The 17,154-nt window shown below is 39.0% G+C and overlaps 1 protein-coding gene across 1 annotated transcript in view; it reads left to right on the top strand.

The window, feature by feature from the left end:
* Window positions 1-17,154, top strand: part of JAZF1 (JAZF zinc finger 1) — a gene marked incomplete at both ends in the record, with an annotated part of 182,384 nt that overhangs the window by 91,350 nt on the left and 73,880 nt on the right. Inside the window, one exon of the mRNA XM_084281237.1 lies at window positions 7,774-7,846. Coding sequence (XP_084137363.1) covers window positions 7,774-7,846 — 73 coding nt within the window. The remainder of the gene's footprint in view (window positions 1-7,773; window positions 7,847-17,154) is intronic.

Here is a 17,154-nt window from a genome sequence, read left to right as displayed (position 1 = left end):
TTGACATCTGTGGCTCTGCAGCTAGTTACCAGCAATTACTTTCCATTCGGATAGAAATCAAGTATCTGATTTACAGCATTGCTCTTTATAATCCGAGACATGAGCTACTGAGAATATTATGAGGGTGCAGTAATCACAGTGCACGGTAATGCTCTTCTAAATAATTACGGCTGTACTCTCCTACACAGCTCCCTGCTTCACAGTTGCTGCTGGAGTTTTGGGTACGTTTTTGGAGGAGGGCATGCATGAGAGATGGGTTAAAAAATGGTTGGTCAAGCACCATCCATTCTGTCAAAGGCAGGCTGAAGTAGGTGGCAGCAAGTTGTTCAGTTGTGCTTGAGTTCTGGGCTGTATTTCTAATTGGGGCCCCTTCTAATGGAATCAGGAGAAGCCACCATTTGAATTTATCTGCTGAAGACGATGCTGGTTGTGTTTCTGTGCTGGAAAGAGTGGGCTGGGGAAAGTGATGAGGATGCAGGGTGGCATGCAGAGAGCACACATGGTGTTCCTCGCAGGATGCACATGCTTCTCAAGCTTCCCACTGAGAACACTTAAAGCATACGCTACTTTGTTTTCACTTTTAAATAAAGAATTTCCCAAATTCTGTACTTGGTTTACAGTGCTGTAAATTGGTGAGAAGCAAGAGACTAACTCTGTAGGCAACCTCAACAAGTTCTGGTCAACCAGATCGTCCCGTTGAGAAGGGAAGGAACAGACAAATTTATTGGGTCTGGCCACTACCTCTTAGTTATTCTAGCATATTTGATACTGGCTAACCTTGATTAATTTAAATTATTTTGGGGATAGAGGAATGGAAAATTCTTTTAATTTCTAGCAAGGAAAAACTCTTCATAAGGCAGTAGGTAGTAAATAACAAGAACCACAAGAGTAGCAAAGTAGTATTTTTTCAAATAAACAAATAAAGACATGGCTTAGCTGATCAAGTATTTGGATTGGGAACTTCTGTCCTGTTCTTAGTTGTGTTGTGTTATTTACATATAATCTGTGGCACTGGAAAGTTATGCACACTCTCATTTTTCACTTTAATTGCCTTTTTGAAGACAGTGTGACAGAATCAAAGGTTGACTTCAGCAGCCAAGGAGTGCTGTGGTTGCTTACTAGTATGTGATAATTAACTTAATTGCAGAAATTTGAAAATCTTACAGAACTGGGAACCACAATTGGATTCCATGCATTCTTTTTCTTTTCTGTTTTCTGTATCTGAAATATCTTTTTCGTGTCCATGGTTATATCACAAGTATATATACATGTATAAATATGTATATATATAAACTAATGTTAAATGATCTCTGTCGTGTTACTGAGCTACCATTTTAAACCAGTAATCCTTTGAATATAATTATACATTAAATTAGTACATCTGAAGCTGCAATCAGAACCCGGTGTGGCTGGACTGTGGGAGGTACAGGATGGCTGTTGCTTCTGAGAACTCACAGTCTGAATTCAGTAGTGGCAGCATGCAAGGATGAAGCGGTATTGCTCAATAATAGTGTTATATAAAAATGTTCTACTATTCTGTTGCTGTGAGAGTAAAGAAGTGGCTGGTTTCTGTATAGGTTATCTAAAATAGCATATATTATTTTAACACCAGTAAGAAACCATTTTCTCATACCACAGAGCTCTGAGTTCTTGTGTCCATAAAATGGAGTTTCAGATGTGCTAAGCTGCAGCAGTGAATTGATGCTCTTTGTTATGGTTGTCTTGGAGTTTTTTGTGCTTTAATTTTCAGCAGACTGCTTTGAACTTTTGTCCCCCCTTTTTTTTTTTTTTGGATGGTCCCTCTTGCAGTGACATCCTGTGACTGAGCCTCACGGCTTCTGCAGTACTAACACAAGTGAAAGGGAAATGCTGCAGTGGTGGCCTTGGGATCGGATGCTTTTCCTAAGAAGAGACTTTTCTTTTTTACTTTCCTGGGGCTTCCTTCATTTAAATAAGTCTTCTGTTTGGTATTTCTTTTCGATAACCACTTGCCTACATCTGCAGTAAGAAATCTGCCACTGTTAAGATTTACACTGTCTTGTGCTTGCAAGGCCTTAGAAAAGGGCCGTGATAGATCACCTACCGTATTGCTTGTGTCTACACTGGACACTGCTTTGATCTGAACTTTCATTTGTATTTCGGTGGCCTGCGACTGTCAGTTTTCTTTTCCATGGCTTCACGAACTTAAGAGCAATTTGACAGGAGAAACAAACTGTTGGCAGCTGAGAAAGGTTGGCAAGTCTTGAGTAGTCCAAATCGGGAGACTTATGTGCTTTAAAAAAAAAAAAAAAAAAGTAGTATGGAGTCTCCAGTGTTCATTGAAAATGTGAGTTGAAATAACTATAGTGTTTTTGTGTTAGAACTTGCCTGAATATAGCTTTCTTAGTCATCTGCTTAATGAGAGCTTATCTGGAAGTGTAGAAGCATTTAGCATCTTATCCGATTTATATATTTTGTTAAGTCTATCTGGCATTTGGCACCCTTGGAAAGAAGTTAAACTTGCGTTTATATAAGGTGTTCTTGCAGTCAGGTGGGTTTAAAACTCTTGCAGACTCATGGTATTTATCTCCAGTCTTCTGTTTCTGAGATAGAGCACTACCTGCTGAGACACAAGTTGCTTCCCTTTTAGAGATGAATTGAAGTACTGCATGGAGCAAATAATGTCCCTGCTGGATTTTGAGTGAAGCCCTTAACTGAACAAACTCTAAATGCATGTGTCATAGGCTGGCAAGTTAAATATGTATATTTGTCTGTAAAGATACTACCAGGAAGCCATGTTGACACCCGTGAAATCATAGTTGTCTGTGATCCTGCTCTTCAAATTCATAACACTGCATCTGGAATCGAAACCGTGAAATTCCTAGTGGCTTCCTTGCAGTGGAAGTGTGGGATTGGGAACAGTTTCCAGTAACACTGAATTTATCTGTTTCTGGCTTTTTAAGCTATGCCCACGTAAGAACAATTGTGAACTTTGGAGGAAGCCAACAGAAATGTTTGCCTTGGCATCATTAGTGAAGGGAGCTAGTTTCAAGGGAAGTGTAGGTTTTAATTAATTAGCTGAGCAGACTTGTATCAGCCAGTTTTTAAGGCCAAGTGAAATATAAGACAGACACTCTGCGAACCCAGTGGTGGGCGCGTGGGATGTGTGTAGGACTGCTCTAGCAGGCAAGTTGTGAGTCTGGAGAACCTCTGCATTTGCTGTTTGCTCCAGCACTTACATGCACCGATCTCGTACAAAAAGGTGAGATTACTGTAAACATCTCCAAGTGACTTGGGAGATGGATCATACTTCAAGTCCATGGTCCTTTTAAATATGAGTTGTAGTGTTTTCAAAATCCTTTGTAGGGCCATTATTTTCCTAACATTTGTGGAGTTTTGTTGCTCTTTTTGAGATGAAACAGGGAGAAAAAATACCCTTGGGCTGACAAGGGGAGTTTTATCTTGTTGCTTTTGTTGCAGCTATCTGGCTGAAGTAATGACATGGCAATTTTTTCAAACCTACATCTTTTGAAGATATGAATTCATCCTTTTTTTTTCTACCCCAGAAATGTTGTTTCTACAGTGTCAGTAAAATCTGTTGGAGGATTACAGCTACGAAAACATCTTCAAAGTCTGGTCACTTCTTTTGTATGTGAATAGGGATTTAGATGTCCTGGACTCTTATCAGGATTGACCTCAGCTTCTGCTCATTCGTTCAGTGGTAGCACAATGAAGTAGAAGCAGCACTGGACACTTCGTATTTAAGACGTGGAAGAGTAGTTTAAATTTTACCTCCTTTAATCTGAGACCAGCTTTGCCACTTTGCATTTTTCCTAGTCACTACGAGAAGAATGCTTGCAGTTTTCAAATAATGCTACTGAAATTTGTTTGTCCTCTATGTGCCTTATAGGTGAAAGGTGATTTTTCAGTTATTTAATTGCAAGAACTTTATGAGAATTCTCTCACACAAAGTTGCTTTTGATACATTTCCTGTACAGAGGTAGGGCAAAATTCACTGCTAAGATGTGGCATGTATTTTGTGCATGAATACTCACATAGAACAAAGTTACGCATCTGATGGAGACTGTACTTGAACAGGATGGGTATACTTTTCTATTATTTGCTCTCTTTCAAATGCTTTGCCAGGTTAGGATTTTGCAACGTTTTCAAGCTGAAAGCTATTGCTACATAGAGTGAGGTGATTTAGTAATGGTAGCTTGGTTCAGCAGTCAGTGATTCATTTTGTTAGCACATGCTCTGCAGAAAATGCCTGGCTTCAGTCGAGCAGTTTAAAGGAGGTGTAGTGCAATTTATGGTTTTAGCCTTAATTATGTATTCATGCTACTTGTCTGGTTGCCCAGTGTGGAGCACTCTGTGGACGTGAGAAATTGAAAGTGTCTAATCCCTGATTACTTGAGCAACTGTATCTCTTGTGGGTGTTGGCACCCACCCTTCAGTCTTTAAATAGCGAGATGGGGAAGTCCAGAACAACAACAACAACAAAAAAATTATTTTTATAACACTTTGTTAGAGGAAAAAAAAAACAACAGGGTTTTCAACATCAAACACCATAGTAAAATAAGAGACCATAAGTTTTAAAAAAATAAATCAAAAACCAGAAACATCCTGAGCATTACAGAAAGTACGTAGTGCTTTCTGTCTTCCCATTGTGAAATGGACTCAGTGGAACGTAATGCTTATGAGAAGAGACAAGTAATGAAGGCAGCTAATGGACAGCGGGTGGCAATTTGTTCTGCTAGATTTAAAGCAATACAGCAAAAATAATGCAGCAGTGAGGCTTCAATATCCCGTGTCAGTTCAAGAAGCCAGAGTAACCAGTTAAAGCCAGCTGTTGATCAGTCCCTTCAAAGCAAAATTTGTGGTGGTTTTTGTGCATGCTGTCTGGATGTTTTTATTTCAGTGTAAGAAAGGGAGCTCAGATCAGTCCATGGTTATACTGCATAAATACTTTTTGAGAAAGAGACTCGTCATTAGTGAGTGTTTAATCCATTATAGGTGTCTGTTTGGAAACTATTTAGGCAACTTTTGGCTGCCTTGACCAGCCTATGCGTGCTTGAGGAAACATTGACCAAACATTTTTACAGGGCCATTTTGTGAACAGCAGGGAGGCTAGTGAGAGGGCGGTATGGGGAAACCATTTCGTGTGTGCATTGTGTAGGTGTTAAGTCTTGGGGCACAAGGCGAACAGGCAGCTATACACATCTCTGCAGGTTTTGTTCACACAGCAGGGGGTTTTGAGGGGAGGGAAGGCGCGCAGCCTGTGATGGCCTCCTCAGCAAGGGCCGAGATGGTGGCAGGGGAGGATGGAGGAGTAGTGGGAAGTGGGCTGTGTGAAGGAAAGGGCAGGGGAGGAGAAAGGCAGAGGGCGAGGAGGAGCACGGTGAGACAGGAAGGAGCGAACCAGTGGCATTTTGTAGCAGTGACCAAAAAGCTGGTGGTGGTGGCTGGAAATTGCCGCAGGCAGGTGTGGGTGCTCTGAGGGCAGCCAAAGGACAAGCCAGCCAAGCAGTGTGTGTCAGATGGCATCTCCTGAGAGATGGGGTTCCTCTGCACAGGTGCTGACTAGCAGATGATGTGCTTTGCTAACCAGCTCCTACAAAAATTATGAGTTTTTTGGGTTTCGTCTTTGTTTTTCCATCTTTAGCGAGCATTATGGTGGGCTGCTGGCAGGCAGATGAAGTGTGAAAGCTTCATCGGAGCTTTCCCTTGCTCCTATCTGTGGGAGAGGACAACACGCTGATGTAAACCAACCTTATTTTTGCCTACTTCAGTTGCAGAAACTGTTGTTTATAGGTGGAGGTTAATCCCATTTAAGAACTGGATTAGCAAAGACGTAGTCATTTAACCACAGAGGCCTAAATGCGGGCTGAGGCGGTGTTCAGTCAGTCCTGGCAGGGATTAGGGCTCTGCAGACATGCAGTATCGAGACAGTTTCATGGCAGGCCCTGCACCGCAGAGATGTAAATCTAACAAAGTTCACCGTGACAGTGGCTGTGTGCTTGGCCTGCTAAATGACTGTGTGTTTTGTGGAAACAAAGACAAGGAAAAGATATTTGTGTGTCCTGTAAACCCCAGTTCCTCAGAGAGGGGAAGGGAATTACAAAGATAAAGGGGAGGATAGCCAATGCTTTGCTGTCTTGGGTTAGTTTAATGCAGAGAGTGGTGTGCTGATAATTGCTGCAGGATTTCCCCAGGCACCAGAAAGGCAAGGAAAGTAGGCTGGGGTTGGTGGCTGAGCTCGTACTTGGGCTTTTATCTCCCCTCTCTGACCTTCCTTGAAGGTGTTTATCTCTTTATGGACACTTTGATAAGGCATGCTAGCAAATCCTGGAGTATGAGCTTTGTAGGAACTGAAATGTGGGAAGAAAGATTAGCATCGATCTGAGCTCTGAGAGGGTGAGACAGGGAATTCTCTGCACACAGAATAAAGACATCAGCTTTGGGCAGTAGGGTAACTACTGTACCTATTTCAAGCACAGTCCCCATTCATTTCAGTTAAAAATCTTGCTAAAGATAGGGTAGCTGAGGCAGATTCCAAAACAACTTTTATCAGGTTTTAAAAACAAAACAAAAACCGCAAATCCCACCAGAAGCAACTGACGAGGTCAAACAAATGTGGCTGTCAAGATAATGAGCTTTCTGCGATCAGCTTTGCTTAAAGTTGCAGCAAGAAGTGAGAACAATCCAAAATACATCCTGACTGTAAGATCTTCCCGTGTTTGTTTGTTCTTGGGTGGGTTTCGCTTATTTTTTTCTCCTTCCCCAAACACAAAATAGATGCTTTCTCTGACATAAAAGATAGCAGCAGCGCTACGGACAGCCATTTAGTAAAAACAGTTTGTGTTCTTTATAGTTGAAAAAGCAAAAGTTGAACTTAGAACTGCTTTTAAAGTCATGCATAAAATACGTTGTTAATGAATATGTAGTAATGTGCACAGGCATGATGCACATGTTCCATTGGGAACTTTTGAAGTCTGTTCATAAAGATGCATTCTACAATGTGGGGAATGTTGTATTTGAAGTCTAAATGCAGTCTAAATTTTGTATGAGTAAACTACTTAGACTATGGGCATACATAGTTTTGGTTTCAGAATTTTAAACTAGTTTAAGCTATTTCTTTGTCAGAAAAAAAATGCAAAACTTAAAAGGGACGTTGAAAATAGTGATTGAAAACCTTCTTTCATTTGAATGAGAAAGTTGGTAGTCGAGGGATTTGGATTGTGCTTGTTTCAGGGCTTTTGGTGGGCAGTGATCTGCTTGGCAGGCATTTTAATTCGAGCGTGTTTTTATATGACTTCTGATAGAGAGCTTCAAAAATAAGCTGCAGAGAAGGGAGAAAGCAAAACTCAGAGATGGAGAAGAAAAGTCAAGTCCCAGCTGAAGAGATTTAATGGGTCTTGAAACATCTCAAAATGTGTCAACAATATTTAGAAATAACTACATTAAAAAAAAACAAGAAAGCTAAACCCTTTTAACACTGTAAATCATGGAAAGCAGTGAAAACTAATATTTATGAGGGAGATTGTGAAAGCTTGTGTGACAGTTGGAAATTACATCACTGTTGATGTTTTAAATTCTTGTGTAAAGTAATGCAATACTGTGTTTATGAATGAACAAATGATTGTGCTGTGCTAAGCATACTGTATATGGATGAACTGGGTTGAGCTGTTACATCTCTTGTCTTCACTTATGTTACTTTGCACTATGCAGTCTTGTATGTTTCATGGTAAATACAGAAAATTGAATTCAGTATATCTATTTTTTTAATTCCAGATACAGACCCACGTGTATTAGAGAAACAAGAACTTCAGCAGCCAACCTATGTTGCTCTAAGTTATATTAACAGGTAAGCGTGGTTATTTTTCAAGTAGAATTGATCATGGTTTGCACAGTGTGTGTGTATATGCACATGCCAAAATGATACACTTCTGTGTTCATTATGATTAATTTGTTTTATGTTATAAGACACTGTGATAACACAAGTTTTACAAGGACAGCTGAATTAAAATTCAACTAAATTTTAAACCACTTTAATATAGGACATGAGCAGCCCTTCAGTTGCACTGTTCAAATACTTAGGGGATGAGGTTTTAATGTTTTATGCTGAAGCTAAATCTTGTGCAAAGCAAGATAATTTCTCATTGCTTATTTTTTTCACTTTCTTGTACTCCATGCAAATGAGTGGAAAAATACTTTTTTTTTACAATAAATATTTAAATTCAACTGATAATAGTACGATATATGAGTTTTTTTATAGGACTTTGAAAGTTTTTCAGCTACAGTGTATAAAAAAAAAAAATAAAAAATTGCTTACCAGACCTATATAACCTAAGACCTGAAAAATTTAAGAAACTTAAACAGCTTTTAAAACACTAATCTAAATAACAGAAAATAGACTTGACTTTTCATTTATTGACTGATAGCAGAACTGAAACCTCCAGAATGCAGGAATGGAAGGGCTGCTTGTGTCTTGGGCTGAACTATGGTAAAGAGCAACCTGAGAGTAGCTCCTTAGTTTTCTTCTCACTTAAGCCTATCACAGAATTCGACAGAGGTACCTCAGATTGCTTTTCCTCTGGGAGAATTGACCCATGCAGCATGCTGCATGGAAGGAAGAGATGGTAAGTTTTTGTGGAGTTGCAGTGCCCCTTTCTCAGCATGTCTTCCAAGTTATCTTTTACTCCTAAGCAAGCATTATACATGAAGGGCTATTCCTCATTTAAAACCCTTTTTTTTCCTGTTTTCTGTAAGTCAACATGCTGTTATTCTGGGTTTACTTTGCCTTCTTTTATGTATCATGTGTTTGTTTTGTTTTGTTTTTCAATCAGATGTACTGTGGTTAAAAATTGGAGTCAGTTGTCTCTTGGAAATGCATTTTTGGAAAATATTGTGTATGGGGTTATTGGCTTTTATCTATGGTATCTGAGCTTCCTTTTGTATCTTTGCTATCCTAGTGCATGAGATACAAACTCACAAGCCTGAAAGGTTAACCCGGAATTTAATTCAGGATAAGCTGAGTTTGTTTGAACTCTCATTGGTCATACATAAAGTAATTTTTTTCATTTTAATTCTACTTCATGTTAAAAGTGAGGGGAAAGAAAGCACACTTTTGTAAAACGAATCCATCATTTGGCTTTTGTTTAATATTTGCTATAGAAAAAAGGTGGCAGTGAGGGGAAAAAGAAAGACTGATGTATGAAAGGAAGAAATGATGTTCACTTGGTGAAGTGACTACATTTTCTCCACTGTATGATACTGTTATGATTATGAATAGCTGGTATTGACATGATTTCCTATTTGGCAAGTGACTGCTGTTCTTCCTGGAGACAGTCCTACCTTTTAATGCATACTTTGAAATTAACCGTGACCCTCTTTTACACTTACTTCTGTTGATCTCATTTAATGTATAAAACTTTTTTTGCAATATGTAGGCTTGGTATGTTGTCATGTATGTTGGTGTGTTTCCCTTTTGCCATTATATACTTGGGCGTTTTCCCTTGTTGCTTCTGTGGTTATTTTACTTAACGTGAGAGAGTGGAAAGTTTTATAAAAAAATAAAATAAAATAAAAATAAAAAATTAGGGAAAAGCTGTTGTAAGATCACAGGAAGTACCATGGGACTTGATTGTCTGATTCAGAATTGGAAACTGCTTTTAAAAGTAGTGTGAAAGTGATACCCTGTTCAAATTTCACAATTTTGCTACCCTATTTAACTGAGTGAGACTGTTTTGCTTACTACGTTTTGCCCACAAACTTTCTTCCCCTTTTAATTTTGGGAAATAATTGTGCAGAATTTGTGTTCTTATAGCAAAAACCCAACCTTAATTGACTCTTACTTAAACCAGCTGCTATTTAGCTGTCTTGTAACTGTCTTTTAATTTTTTCTAAAAGTGCTGATGTCTTTCATTGAACCACCTGCTCTGCGCAGCTCAAGCTCTTGAGGGAGCAGCGATATCCATTACACTCCGAGACATGCCTTTCTATTTCCCGCTACATATGCCAGAGCTGGGTTCTGCTTTGTTGTCCCAGGCTATGAACTCAGATTTTGTAGCCTAATACATGTCATAAACATGTTGCATACTGTTAGATATCAAACACCAGATACTGCTGCACTTTTTTTAAACCCGTGCTTTTATAGCTTCCAAGTGGAACTGAACTTAGCTCGGTTCCTGCTGTGAGTTCCAGGCCTTAAACCAATCTCCCTCTCCAGGTCTGTATATTCAATATGTTCTGTGTGGGCCATACGTTCTCATGGAGCCTGGGAAAACGGGGACTTGTGATTCTCAGGGCCTGTCAAAATTGTATAAGATGTATACTTAGTATATGTAGAGGTGGAAAAATGCAGGAGAATGATTAAGTGGGTGTGTGCTATGCTCTGCTCGTTGCCTTACGGCATGGTGGTCATTGTAAGCTAAAGCAAAACATAAATTGGGGTTGTCTGGTTGGATAGCTGGGAGGGTAAAGTATCAGTAGAGCAGACAGAGATGAAAAGGTAAAGGAGACAACCTGAAACATACTCCTGCATCCATTTCCCCTTTACTCCCAGGTTATTTTCTCAGGCACATTAATATGGCAATACTGTGCGTGCACTTACATTCTGAAACAACCTTCAGATTGCGGATGTCTGTAAGGCTCAGCCTCTTTCTCTGCTGGAGATTTACTGCCACCACAGCCTTCAGTAACTACACACAGATGCCGTTTCCATAGTGTGCGATCCTCATGTAGACTGATAACGTTCCTTTTCAAGCTGAGGGACAAAGCATAAATTATAGGTCATAATGGTTTACCGTCTCTCCATCAAATGCTTGTAATGGTCACTGTCTGAATTGCAGCAAGTCCTTTCCTCAAACAAAATTTAACATAGTCCTAATGCGGTCCCCAGTATTGATGATTTTCCTATTTACTTTTTTTCTTTCTTCAAAGTCAACATTGAAGTCACTACTACCAAAGCAGATGCAATAAATCTGCTTTCATCCTGTAAATACAGGAGTAGTTTGCCTGCAAGATGTTCAGAGGTGCAACTACCTGCGTGGGATCCTGGCTGTGATCTGTAGTAGTTGCATACAAGCACTTGGACCTACATCCTCCAGTACTACTTAGAGGTACTTCCTTTGTGTACAGTTCAAGACACCTTTATATTTCTCATTGCAGTGAAATAAAGTGATCAGAAGCAGTACTAATTATTGTAAATGCTATTACTTAGATACAATACTTATAGCATTAAGTTAATTACATTAATCCTAGGATCTTTTTTTTTTTAAGCATAGTTTTCTATTGACAACTGAGGTCATTCAAGGAAAGTTATAATAAAATATTGACCCTACTGGCAGTTACAGAGTAGTAGGGTGAATGTTCTCACTGTTGCCTGTGAGCAGGCTGTTGAATGTCTATAAAGTTTATTCTTATGCACAAATGGGAGGAGTGCAGACGAAGCCTGTGATCAAAACTGAATGTCGCTCTTGGGTCGGTAGACCCGAGTACATCTCTGAGCTGGTCCTGACATTTTTTGAATTTATCCAGAATTTACTTTTACCCAGAATTTATTTTTAACTAGCATGATTTTGCCTCACTGTTGGCATTTTAAATTCCTGTAGGCTCCAGGCTTTTCCCCTCCTTTCCCTTTTCTCTCAATAGTCATTGACTTCTGCAGAACATATTTCCCCACTCAGCTTCCTTTCATACTGCTAGGAGTAAAATCCATCATTTCTGTGAACATGTGCTTTTGTGAAAGGAATTAATTGCGTATAAAGTTCTAACCACTGCAAACCATCCCCATGTCATGTCTAGCACACTAATTTTGGTTCTACTGCTATTAATTACAGGATTTAATGTTCTCTTGAGAGTTATTTTAAGAAGTGGTAAGTCTTCAGGTAGCGGTATATTTAGTATACAGCATTTTGCTAATTCAATAACAAGAATGTTTTGGATTTGGAGACATGGCTCTCTGACTATATTCCTGTGGTTTCATAGCAGAGTATCCAAGCTGCACAATACTGGTCTTTTATTTCTTTGTCACTGACCTTTACTTTTTTGTTAAGGTCTTGTGTTCAGTGCTTGATAGAAATTTTAAAGTCTTTCTTATTCCTTTCTGTACAGGATGTAAACTCTTGCCATTGATCACTTCCATTCATCTCCATCCTCTGTCCCTGGGTACAGCCTGTGCTGTGCATTTATTGGGTTTCCTCTGCCAGTTAGTTCTGTGCATGCATTTAGTTATAACAGTAACCATGCTCTTCAGTAAGTAGAGCAATTTGTTAAAGCTACCTAGCAGCATCCTCAGCTTCAGCAGCACATTGAACTTCTTCCTGTAGTTTTGCTCTAACAGATTTTCCTGAGGTAAGCTGCCAGTAGCAGTAAAATAAGAAGCTAATGAAAGACTCTAACCTCTCAGAGGTCCTACCTGCTAACTGTACATGCCACCAAAAAGCTCAGTAGGATGCTTTCTGAGTGGCAGTGTGCTTTCTTCCTGGTTCCTCTTATCTAAGAGGATAAGTTTTTGTATACTGTGTGGAAAACCAAGATTCAGTTTCCTCCTCTTTGATGGCTAAGATTGTTTTAATCTTAAGACTATTGTCTTCAGATAGGATATCACTTCTTCTCTTGATGTTTCTTCTCTTGTTCTCTTGATTTCTATATACATTCTGTTGGAGCACAGCTTGGAAACTACTAAAATCGTGAGGCTGGTAGTATATTTTTTTCTCTTTGCTTACTCTCTTAATGTTTTGTTTCATGGGTTGTTTTTTTTTTTTTTTTCAGCAAATATATGCAAAATTGAACCATTCTGAAGTAGTGAGAATCTCCTTCTAAAATAAATACTCACTTCAGCATTCACCTGATAAGCAGGAGGTCAGAATTCAAATCGATTCTTTCAAATTCAGGCCAGAGATCTCAACTTTGAAGGTATATTATTGGTGGTACCTTGTAGATTCATTCAGGCATGCTACAAGGAAATATGAGAACCCTTAAAAACTGATTTTTAATCTCAGAATAGTTAATTTGACTTTTTGAATGTAAAAGCAAAATGAAAAAGAAAGGTAACTAAAAGAAAACAACCTGACCTCTTCTTCAGATTCTTCCAACCTCTCACATAAACCATCTTAATTCTCACACTGTGATTCAGAAGAAAAGGGGTAGGGTCCAGAAAGATTTTTCCATTTTATGAATCCTGCTGGAGGTCAGTTTTTCCACACAAGAAAATCAGAGCTTGTGAATCCGATAAACTCTTTCTCTACCACCTGTTTGGACTTGATACATTTTGTAGTGCTTATTACCACACTTCTTGCCCTTTGTCTTGAAATTTAACTTTTCTGTAACATGATGCTGTCCTATTTGAATTAAATATCACGGTGTTGTAAAAGTGTAGTGATTCCCTCAGACTATTGATTTGCATCTCCTTGGAGATGCGTGCCAATGCTTCCAGTAGCTGCTGGATTGAATGCATGTGACAGACTACAGAAACGAAGGGATCAAAGTAACATGTCATTTGCCAGATAATATTTTTCTGCCTGAGCTTATTTTTATGTTTGCAGTGACCAAGTAGATCATGTGTTTTTATTCATGTAGCCATATCTTTATGCTCTGCTATTTGACTTGTTCTGGAGATGGAACAAGACAAACTTCAGACGATAATTCAAACAAGCTGTGCAGAAATGAATTTTAGTTAGGGTAAGGGGAATGCCTTTTGGTTTGGAAGGATTTATGCAGTTGGCTTTGTTTTCTCTTTTCTCTTTTTATCAGTTTCAAGCTAAGAGAAACTGAAGATTTATTTAATGTACAGCTCTTTTATTTCATGTCAGCAGTAAAGATCAAAAAGCAGATTGGCATTTTAAGGAAAGCCCTAATGCCATGCCCTGAAATAAAAATTACAAGATGAATTAAAACGTGTAGGACACCAAAAGAATATGTTTTAGTGGTGGGGTTGTTTTTTGTTTTTAATTGAGAGGTGATTAGCTTTCTTCTGGCAGCGTTCATATGGAAAACGCAGAGACAGAAAAAAAATTCCATCTCACGATTTCTGATGCACACAGAAATCTCAAGTGAAAGAAGTGTTGCCAAGTCCTCATCGTTCCTTGGGAGTGTGTCTATGCACACCTCTGCGTGTGTGTAGTTTGGTTAGCAAATGCTAGAGCCATCAGTATAAATCGTCAAGGCTTTCAGGGTTCTTATCTTTATCAGGATTTTTGTCATCTTTGGTCAATGTGATATACCAAAAAAAAAAAAAAAAAAGTCTTTTCTTTCTGGCACTGGACTTTGTCTTGGCAGATCCTGTTTCAATTCCCAGTTTTCTACATACATTTTCCATTTACTCCTGCACAGGTCATTTCATTGTGGAGAAGAGGGGAAGTAATTCTTCAATTTCTTTCACTTCTTAAGAAAGAAAAAAAATATATTTTCTCTGGTTTTTTAAAATAAGCACGTTTAAACTTAAGCGGTAGTAGTGCTTTCAGAAGGACTGCGTGTTTGCCTTATGAAAAACACATATTCAGATATTTCATTGTCATTCATATGTGGGATAACAACTCTCTCAGTATCATTTGTGTATGCTAGCACAGTGAGGCCCTTATTCTCATTAGATTCTGGTAATAAAGTATGCTCATTATTTATATTATAGCTATTTAACGTGTTTGAAGAGCTATTTGAAAACCACACTAATGTGCCATGTTCATATCCTCTGCAGTAGTAACAAGCTGTGGAAACTTACGCTTTCGTTTCAGAGTGAAAAATGATCAAAGATTTTACATTGAATCATTGGTGCCTTAGTTTTCTTTCAGGTATAATCAGAGGTAAAATAGCTGAGAGCAGCAGCTGTTCTTCCCACCTTTCATGCACAGAAATGGCTGCAGCAGACAGCTAGTTATCTCCTATCTGTTAGTTGTTGTGTTTTGTATTTTGTTTTAAATCGCCATCAACAGCAAAACATTGCACACAGGAAATTACAGACTTTCTAGGAAAGTTCCTCCCTGGCCAGTGTTTTTGCTCAATGCTTGTCACAACCATTTTAGCTAAATGTAATGACTTACAGATTGGGAAATTTTAGCGTCCCTGTTAAATCCCGAGGCGGTCCAGACCAGCCAGTTGTAGTAGACGTTGACTGTGGTCTGATATTTGAAATTTTAATTTATTTAATAATCTGAAGTTTACTTACATGGATGATAACTTAGTGTGTAGGGAGGGAGGGGGCCTGCCAGGTGAGTTGTAGCACAGTGTCTATGTACCTTCTTGCAGACATGCAGAATTACGGCTGCAGTTTGGAGGTTTTACACGGAGCCTGCCCAGGACATCCTTTAGAGCAGCCAGTTGTAGGGATTAAGTGCCCATGAGAGACCATACTCAGTCCTGGAGAACTTGGCTCGTGAAGAAAGAATATTGATGTCATCTTCCGCTCCATAAAATCTACTCCAAAGTGTTAGCTTCAGCCTTAATTTTCGTTAAATATTTTTGCGGTTGAGTTGACCTCTCAATTTGATTGTGAGCCAGAAAGAAAGTTTGTGTATCCCTGCAAGGATGCATTCATTATCCCACCACTTCCTCTGCAATACTCCAGTGTCCAAAGAAATGAAGGCCAGGTGGAGAGCTTGATGGAGCTGGCTTCTTCCCTTATTCCCTAATAACAGGAGAGGAGTGCGTTCGGCAGCCAGCAAGGGACTTTGCAGGCCTCCTCTGAGAACCATCTCCCAGAAGCATTTCTCCGATCTGTGAGAAGAGCAACACGGTTTGTAACAGTCACCACACACCTTTAATACCAAACTGCAAGCAACCTGTGCTGTGGGCTGGAATCTAAACTCTGGCTCATGTCACGGAAATGCCAGACAAAATCCAAAGGTTGAAACTGAAGTCAGCTGAAAGCACCTGATATCCATCCATGAAATGTGAGAGTAAACTAGCAATGAAGTATGCAGCATCTCGTTACCCCATGAGATACACAACATCAGCAACATGTGGCAAGGAATCAGTGATGCTTGACCACTTGGATTGTGAGCACGTGTTTTATAGTGAAAGAACTTTTAATAGGGTCCGAACAACAGAATAAGAAAGGTTCCTGTGTAACTGAATTTTGTTTGGCTTTTGAGTTTCCTTTGGAGCTGCTCTCATAAACAGGCAAAGTGTTGTTAATGCTAAGAGGAGGAAGCCTTGGCATGTCATCTGTGGAAAATCCTTTTTGATCTAGTTGTTTTTGCTAAGATAGCATGGCATCACTTAATCAGAAAATACTTTTTCAGCAGAGTAGAAAAATATACAAAACCATAGGACTTCATTTCTTTTTCATAAATGCAAAAACTGGGGATGCATTGTTCAGATCTTGACCTTGAATTTTTCTGAAGTTTCTGGTCCCCACCTCAGAAAGGGAGGACACTGTACAAGGTGGTAGAAGTGAAGGATTTGCACAACAAAGTAGAAAAGCACCGCAGAATGGAAATCTTTATGGAGTGATGTGTGAGTACCACAACCGGCACTTAACTGGAGGTAAACATGCACACTCGGGTGCACATATATGAGCTTCTTGTGATACACAACTGTTGGAATTATTTGTGAATACGGGTGGGCACTTACATACTTTTGACTTAAGAAAATCTAGCTCTAAAACATAATTCATTGTGTTTTAACAATAGTTATTTTGTACATTGGCATTACGTGTTGTCTAAGTGACCTATGTTGAATTAAGGTGGCCTGAAGTAGTTTAACAAATCATTTGCTTGGTTCACTGAGCAAACGCTATTGAAAGGAGGCTTTATTCAATTAATTTGGTTTGACTGTAGACCAATTAATCAGGCTGACTTAATACTTTCCAAATCTTGGTTTCCCTGGAGCAATTCATTTGAGGACACCAGATTTCTTGTTCTAATTTTCTGGTGAATTGAGAAAGGTTTTCCTTCTTTATTATTGCTGGGGCTTTGTTTGCTTTTCTAAAATCAGGCACATTGTTTTCCGAAAAGTGGTGTATGATGAGGATAGAGGCAGAGACAGAAATTATTACAACTGAAATTCCATTTACAGATGTAGATAGTCTTTTTGGTATGTTTTAGTTGTTCTTCTAGCTTCTTCTCCACACAGTCCCTTCCTGGACTTTCTTAATGTGTCAGATGTGTTAATCTCTATTTCTAATGAAACTGTTCTAACGAGGCCTGCAGCCTGTTTTGCTTTTAATGGTGAACC

Source organism: Netta rufina, assembly GCF_964035555.1.
Source record: "Netta rufina genome assembly, chromosome: 2".
Lineage (NCBI taxonomy): Eukaryota > Metazoa > Chordata > Aves > Anseriformes > Anatidae > Netta > Netta rufina.
Note: the sequence above shows the minus strand (reverse complement) of the source record. Positions and strands in the feature narration are given on the sequence as shown.